This window comes from Notothenia rossii (genome assembly GCF_949606895.1).
Source record: "Notothenia rossii genome assembly, chromosome: 7".
Taxonomy (NCBI): Eukaryota; Metazoa; Chordata; class Actinopteri; order Perciformes; family Nototheniidae; genus Notothenia; species Notothenia rossii.
The window spans coordinates 85,480,050-85,487,549 of NC_136905.1; the positions used below are offsets into that span (position 1 = coordinate 85,480,050).

At 48.7% G+C, this 7,500-nt stretch overlaps 2 protein-coding genes across 2 annotated transcripts in view; one reads left to right on the plus strand and one right to left on the minus strand.

Annotated features, from left to right (window-relative positions):
- Positions 1 to 7,500, minus strand: part of sec23a (Sec23 homolog A, coat complex II component) — a 23,527-nt gene that overhangs the window by 9,381 nt on the left and 6,646 nt on the right. The window contains exons 11-12 of the mRNA XM_079692716.1: positions 7,276 to 7,356; positions 7,094 to 7,183 (exon numbers count right to left, since the gene is read on the minus strand). Of these exons, the coding sequence (XP_079548842.1) occupies positions 7,094 to 7,183; positions 7,276 to 7,356 (171 nt within the window). The remainder of the gene's footprint in view (positions 1 to 7,093; positions 7,184 to 7,275; positions 7,357 to 7,500) is intronic.
- On the plus strand, positions 1,079 to 5,668 carry LOC307046320 (histamine H2 receptor). The gene is made up of 4 exons (XM_079692722.1): positions 1,079 to 1,118; positions 1,505 to 3,936; positions 4,841 to 4,994; positions 5,157 to 5,668. The coding sequence occupies exons 2-4, from the start codon at positions 3,243 to 3,245 to the stop codon at positions 5,338 to 5,340; spliced, it is 1,032 nt and encodes a 343-aa protein (XP_079548848.1). The 5' UTR covers positions 1,079 to 1,118; positions 1,505 to 3,242; the 3' UTR covers positions 5,341 to 5,668.

Genomic DNA, 7,500 nt, shown 5'->3' on the forward strand with positions numbered 1-7,500 from the left:
ACAGAGAAAGAGGTCACCTCCAGGTGAGCTTCAGGTAGCTACAGAGAGAGAGATGAGCTTCAGGTGAGCTTCAGGTACAGAGAGAGAGATCACCTCCAAGTGAGCTTCAGGTAGCTACAGAGAGAGAGATGAGCTTCAGGTAGCTACAGAGAGAGAGATGAGCTTCAGGTGAGCTTCAGGTACAGAGAGAGAGATCACCTCCAAGTGAGCTTCAGGTAGCTACAGAGAGAGAGGTGAGCTTCAGGTAGCTACAGAGAGAGAGATGAGCTTCAGGTAGCTACAGAGAGAGAGATCACCTCCAGGTGAGCTTCAGGTAGCTACAGAGAGAGATGAGCTTCAGGTAGCTACAGAGAGAGATCACCTCCAGGTGAGCTTCAGGTAGCTACAGAGAGAGAGATGAGCTTCAGGTAGCTACAGAGAGAGAGATCACCTCCAGGTGAGCTTCAGGTAGCTACAGAGAGAGATCACCTCCAGGTGAGCTTCAGGTAGCTACAGAGAGAGAGATGAGCTTCAGGTAGCTACAGAGAGAGAGATGAGCTTCAGGTAGCTACAGAGAGAGAGGTGAGCTTCAGGTAGCTACAGAGAGAGATCACCTCCAGGTGAGCTTCAGGTAGCTACAGAGAGAGAGATGAGCTTCAGGTAGCTACAGAGAGAGAGATGAGCTTCAGGTAGCTACAGAGAGAGAGATCACCTCCAGGTGAGCTTCAGGTAGCTACAGAGAGAGATCACCTCCAGGTGAGCTTCAGGTAGCTACAGAGAGAGAGATGAGCTTCAGGTAGCTACAGAGAGAGAGATGAGCTTCAGGTAGCTACAGAGAGAGAGATGAGCTTCAGGTAGCTACAGAGAGAGAGATGAGCTTCAGGTAGCTACAGAGAGAGAGATGAGCTTCAGGTAGCTACAGAGAGAGAGATCACCTCCAGATGAGCTTCAGGTAGCTACAGAGAGAGAGGTCACCTCCAGATGAGCTTCAGGTAGCTACAGAGAGAGAGATCACCTCCAGGTGAGCTTCAGGTAGCTACAGAGAGAGATCACCTCCAGATGAGCTTCAGGTAGCTACAGAGAGAGAGATCACCTCCAGGTGAGCTTCAGGTAGCTACAGAGAGAGAGATCACCTCCAGGTGAGCTTCAGGTAGCTACAGAGAGAGATCACCTCCAGATGAGCTTCAGGTAGCTACAGAGAGAGAGATGAGCTTCAGGTAGCTACAGAGAGAGATCACCTCCAGATGAGCTTCAGGTAGCTACAGAGAGAGAGATGAGCTTCAGGTAGCTACAGAGAGAGAGATCACCTCCAGGTGAGCTTCAGGTAGCTACAGAGAGAGAGGTGAGCTTCAGGTAGCTACAGAGAGAGATCACCTCCAGATGAGCTTCAGGTAGCTACAGAGAGAGATCACCTCCAGATGAGCTTCAGGTAGCTACAGAGAGAGAGATGAGCTTCAGGTAGCTACAGAGAGAGATCACCTCCAGATGAGCTTCAGGTAGCTACAGAGAGAGAGGTCACCTTCAGGTGAGCTTCAGGTAGCTACAGAGAGAGAGGTCATGCAGCTCAAATCTAAATGTTTTCTTTCCAGACACTATTCACCAAAAGTATCGAGATTTTTCAGATTTTTTGACGTATTCAATAAAATCCTCTCTAATCATTCTTTTAATATTTAAGTTTAATTGTTTCACACATTTTCTGTACATTTTTCATTTATATTCAGAAAAGATAAAAACACTAAATGTTGTTTCCCAAAACTATTCACCAATTTGATGGAAAGCTTTTCTTGTGTTTTCCTGACATCTTGAAGACAGGTTGTCAGTGAGTGGCACTGATGGAGAGAACGCTGAATACAGAGTGACCCTAAAGTAACAGCTGATGCTTCACATGGATGAAGCAGAAGGATTTGGACACGGGGGTTTTATGACACTGCCGGAGGAGAGGATGAGGAGAAGGACTTAGCGATAGGGGTTATCTGTATATCCCATTCTTCTTGGTAGGGTGTGAGTTTCGGCATACCGTGCTGTGCCATGGGTCGACCAGCTGGCCTCACATGATGCTGTGTTGTCATGTGAATGATCTTTGATGTCTTCCTATAAAGAGAGTCTGTTTCACACAGAACAGGAAGCTCCCTTTAGCGCAGACGTTATGCTTGCAAGCTTTAAAGGTCATGACCATTTCTACTGATCATAGTTCCGTTGTTGAGGTCTGCTAGAATAGATGTACATTGTTCAATGCTCCAAACTCACATTAGTTTCTGAAACAGCATCTCTTTATAGTGTGTGTATTCACTCTCTGTAATAATAACTTATATGGATATTGTGTTTCTTTGCATATTTGCCTAACTCATCATTTACTCGAGACAGCAGCCGATTTTAAGTTGCTACGACACAAGTAAAGTCTCTGCAGGTGTTTCTGATCTGGAGATGCTTCTCTGTCTGTGTGTGTATAAGTGAATATCTGTGGCCATTAAAACACAGCTCTGACTGTTTGTATTTCTCTGTCTCGTTAAGGTCCTGGACTTTATGACGATGGAGGCAGCGAGAGCTAATGCTAACGGCGACGCTCCTGAGCGAGGATTCAGGAACAGAGTGTGGGCGTTCCTCAGGGTGCTGTAAGAGGACCCTGTTCATTTACTGCTAAAGTGGATATCTGTGGACATTTAAACACGTCAAGTGGACTCAGACACTGGGAATGCAAATCTTTAACGGGTTATCAGATTGTGAGGCTGCTGGTGCTTCCTGTAAATGGACTGTGCTTCACAAACGTCATTCACCCGTTCACATCCGTTCATACAGAGCAGAGCGCTACTGAGCAAAGCTAACACTCTTTGTGAGCAACTCAGGGTTCACTATCTTGCCCAAGGAAACATCGAAACCGACAGCACGGGCTGGAATCGACCAGCAACCCCCTGAGCGAGGATTCAGGAACAGAGTGTGGGCGCTCCTCAGGGTGCTGTACTAAGACCCTGTTCATTTACTGTTAAAGTGAATATCTGGGGACATTTAAACACATCAAGTGGACTCTGCTATCGGCCTGTGAGGCAGTTGGTGCTTCCTGTAAATGATAAATGTGCTCTTTATCAGGAGCCCCTTAAAGCGCTTTATATAGTACGAGTCATTCACCCATTCATACAGAGCAGTGCGATACTGAGGAAAGACATTTTTCACACCGTTGGAGATCAGGAACGACTCTCGGTTTAGGAAACATCGTCATGTTGACTCTAGGGTCCGGGATTGAACCAGCGACCGCCTCCTGATTGAAGATGTGCGCCCTGCCCCACCTGTACGCGGCTCTGATGGTGTTCTCCTGCGTGGCCTCGGTCAGCGGGAACCTGCTGCTGCTTCTGTTGCTGCTGCTGCACAAGAATCTACGCAGTGACACCTTGATCCTGACGCTCAGCTGCTGTTTCAGTGACATCACTCTCAGTCTCTCTGCCTTCCCATTGGCTGTTTACCACGCTGTGCCACACACCCCCGGCCCCCCCCCCAGTGATGGAGTCCTCTGTCAGGGAGGGGGTTTCCTGCTTCTCCTGCTCCAAACCTCCTCTCTGTACTCGTTGTTCTGGACCTCCGTGGATACGTTTGTGGATATCTGCTTTGCGTTGAGTTACAGCATGATAGTGACTCCGGGTCGATGCCGCTTGGTGCTTCTGATGATGTGGAGTGGCTGCCTGGGGGGGGCCGCGCTGCCCCTAATGGGGTTCGGACACTACACCTACAGAGAGGACAGATACCTGTGTGGGCCAGACTTTAGCCCCGCCCACACAGCGTTCGTGATGCTGTGGTTGGTGGGCATGTTTTTGCCTCTGGTTGCCATGGTTTCGCTGTACAGTCACGTGGTGATCGTGGCGGGGAAACAAGCGAAGAGAGGAACGTTCATCTGCGACGAGATCAACTGCCACTACGTTCCTGCTAACATCTACCTGAGGAGCTCCATCGCCATGCTGTCCACCTCAGGTGACACACACACACACACACACACACACACACACACACACACACACACACACACACACACACACACACACACACACACACACACACACACACACACACACACACACACACACACACACACACACACACACACACACACACACACACACACACACACACACACACACACACACACACACACTCTTCTGGCAGGAGGATATAGTTTAATGATAAAGGTGACAGTCTGATTTAGAGAGTAAACATGAGTCCCAGAGAGACGCTGAGCAAACACTGGAGCTGCTGCTGAGTGGAGAGAACTCATAAATCAGAGGTTACCTGCACCATGTTTACCTGCATTACTCTGTCATTACTCTGTCATTACTCTCATTATGGTGACACACTGACCATAAACACAGGGGGGGGGGGGGGGGGTTACCACAGACCAAGGGACCACAATATTTTGGAAAATTATCTCTGTGTCAAACAAACGTTTATGGTCACGGTCACATGACTTCACGTCACCACCGCTAAGCTAAAGGAGGCTAACGTTGGGCTATAAAGGAACTACAGCACGGTCACATGACTTCACGTCACCACCGCTAAGCTAAAGGAGGCTAACGTTGGGCTATAAAGGAACTACAGCACGGTCACATGACTTCACGTCAACATCGCGAAGCTAAAGGAGGCTAATGTTGGGCTATAAAGGAACTACAGCACGGTCACATGACTTCACGTCACCACCGCTAAGCTAAAGGAGGCTAATGTTGGGCTATAAAGGAACTACAGCACGGTCACATGACTTCACGTCAACATCGCGAAGCTAAACGCGGCTAATGTCGGGCATGATGACGTTTAGTCGTCTCATTTAGACACTTGTTTTAAGGTTTTTATTAATATTTGTATATTTATACTCTCTCTCTCTCAGTGTGTGTGTTGGTGTGCTGGCTGCCCTACATGACGGTGTGTGTGTACGAGACGTTCAGTGGTCATCAGAGTCCATCAGTGATCTCAGCTCTCTCCACCTGGCTGGTTCTGAGCAGCACCGCCCTGAACCCCTGGATCACCTGCCTCACCCAGAGGTGAGTCAAACACACCTGTAAGACACACCTGACCCAGAGGTGAGTCAAACACCTGCAGAACAATCAATCAACCACACAGTAACACACACTGTCTTCCTGTGTGTGCGTGTGCGTGTGCGTGTGCGTGTGCGTGTGTGTGTGTGTGTGTGTGTGTGTGTGTAGCAGGTACAGGGCAGTGGTGCGTCTCAGTTTGCTCAGGTGTGTGCAGGTGTGTGTGGGGGAGGAGCAGCAGGAGTCCCGCCTCCAGAGCTCCGCCCTCCAGCTGGAAGCAGCCAATCGGATCAGCACCACGACGACAACTACAACACGACCCCCGTCATCAACAACAACACCCGTACCGCAGTGACACTGACACACACACACACACACACACACACACACACACACACACACACACTGCAGAGACCTGAGCCAGCGATACACACACACACTGCAGACAGGAAGCACACTGCACTCTGGGAAATGTAGTGCAGAACTATGGACGGAGAATACATTGAAAGTGCACATTACTGGATGGATGAGGTTTCATCCACACATTCACGGCCCCCAGAGGATGGACCCTTCAGAGTGTGGGGCTACTATGACTGACACACCACCACCCCCCCCCACATCATCAGGAGACCACTGAGTGTCTGGTTGTATAAAAAATGACTCCCATAATAAAGAGGTTTCTGGACTTTGGTGCTTTCTTTTTCAGACCTGGAGCTTTTATTTTGTTGAAGTGGTTCTTTCTTGGGGTGTGGGTGTGTGTGTGTGTGTCTGTGTGTGTGTCTGTGTGTGTGTGTGTGTGTGTGTGTGTGTGTGTGTGTGTGTGTCTGTGTGTGTGTGTGTGTGTGTGTGTGTGTCTGTGTGTGTGTCTGTGTGTGTGTCTGTGTCTGTGTGTCTGTGTGTGTCTGTGTGTCTGTGTGTGTCTGTGTGTCTGTGTGTCTGTGTGTGTGTCTGTGTGTGTGTGTGTGTGTCTGTGTGTCTGTGTGTGTGTGTCTGTGTGTGTGTGTGTGTGTGTGTGTTAGGGGTTTCACCAACTAATCGACTAGTCGACTAGTCGACTACCTTTACCACTAGTCGGCGCTGTAGGCCCTAGTCGACTAGTCGTGAAAAAAATGGAGGTAAACGAGGTGCTGCAAAATGCTTCAAAACACGTCCGACATTCTTATGTATGGCAGAACTTCAACGAAGATGTAACCAACTCCACAGGGAAGTGTCAGTTGTGTACAGCTGTACTGAAGTACAATACAAATGCATCTGCTATGCGCAACCATCTGAAGATGAAACACCCGCTGCCGACAGCTAGCACTAGCAGTAATGCTAGCACCAGTGAGCAACGGACCGGCGTCAGCACTGAACAGAGGCAAACGAGCAGCAAGAAAACACGGGTCAACAGTGATGCGGATGATGAGCTACGGGATTACTGCCAGCGGACACCGCATATCCCCACAATGGATAATCCACTGGAGTGGTGGGCAGAAAACGTGCACCGCTTCCCCCGCTTTCGAGGAGCTACCTGGCTATTCCAGCCACAAGCACCCCGAGTGAGAGGGGTTTTTCCCTGGCAGGCAACACTGTCACCCGAAAGCGGTCAAGCCTCCTTCCCTCACATGTCGATGCGTTGGTGTTCAAACCAAAAATATGGAAAGGTGGACGTTATCGTGGAGGACAGCGAAGTGTTGCGCAATGCGCTGTTGCGCACTGGATTTACGTGGCATTTTTGTAAACAAGAGTTTTTTGCTGTCGATTTTGGTGAGTCCAGTTACTGTTTGTTATTTACTCATGTAACACAAATTAAAATGCAGTGTTTAATGTTACTGTATGAGTTCCAATATAAAATACAGTTGTACACCTCTCTTTGTGTGTCTCTATTATGACGTAACGACTAGTCGACTACTATTTTGAAAAACTAGTCGACTAGTAAATATTGGTAGTTGTGAAACCCCTAGTGTGTGTGTGTGTGTGTGTGTGTGTGTCTGTGTGTCTGTGTCTGTGTGTGTGTGTGTGTGTGTGTGTGTGTGTGTGTGTGTGTGTGTGTGTGTGTGTGTGTGTGTGTGTGTGTGTGTGTGTGTGTGTGTGTGTGTGTGTGTGTGTGTGTGTGTGTGTGTGTGTACCTGGTTGACCACCTCAAAGTACAGAGCCAGAGTGGTGCTGGGGTCCAAACCGCAGATCTTCCACTGACTGGTTCCTCCTGTCCCGATCTCCTGTTATATAAATACATGATATATTTAATATCACAGTACTGGGTAATATAATAGTACACGCTCTGTGTACTACTGTAGTATTTTATACGTACGTTCTCAGAGACGCAGGGTCCTTTAGCGTGCAGAGACACACAGGGCCCGATGGCTCCGGAGACTTTGATCTCTCTGGACGTCTGGGACAAACGAGAGGGTTTATCTAAACTTTATTAAACCAGTGTGTGTGTGAGACGGTGTGTGTCTGTGTGTGTGTGTGTGTGTCTGTGTGTGTCTGTGTGTGTGTGTGTGTGTGTGTGTGTGTGTGTGTGTGTGTGTGTGTG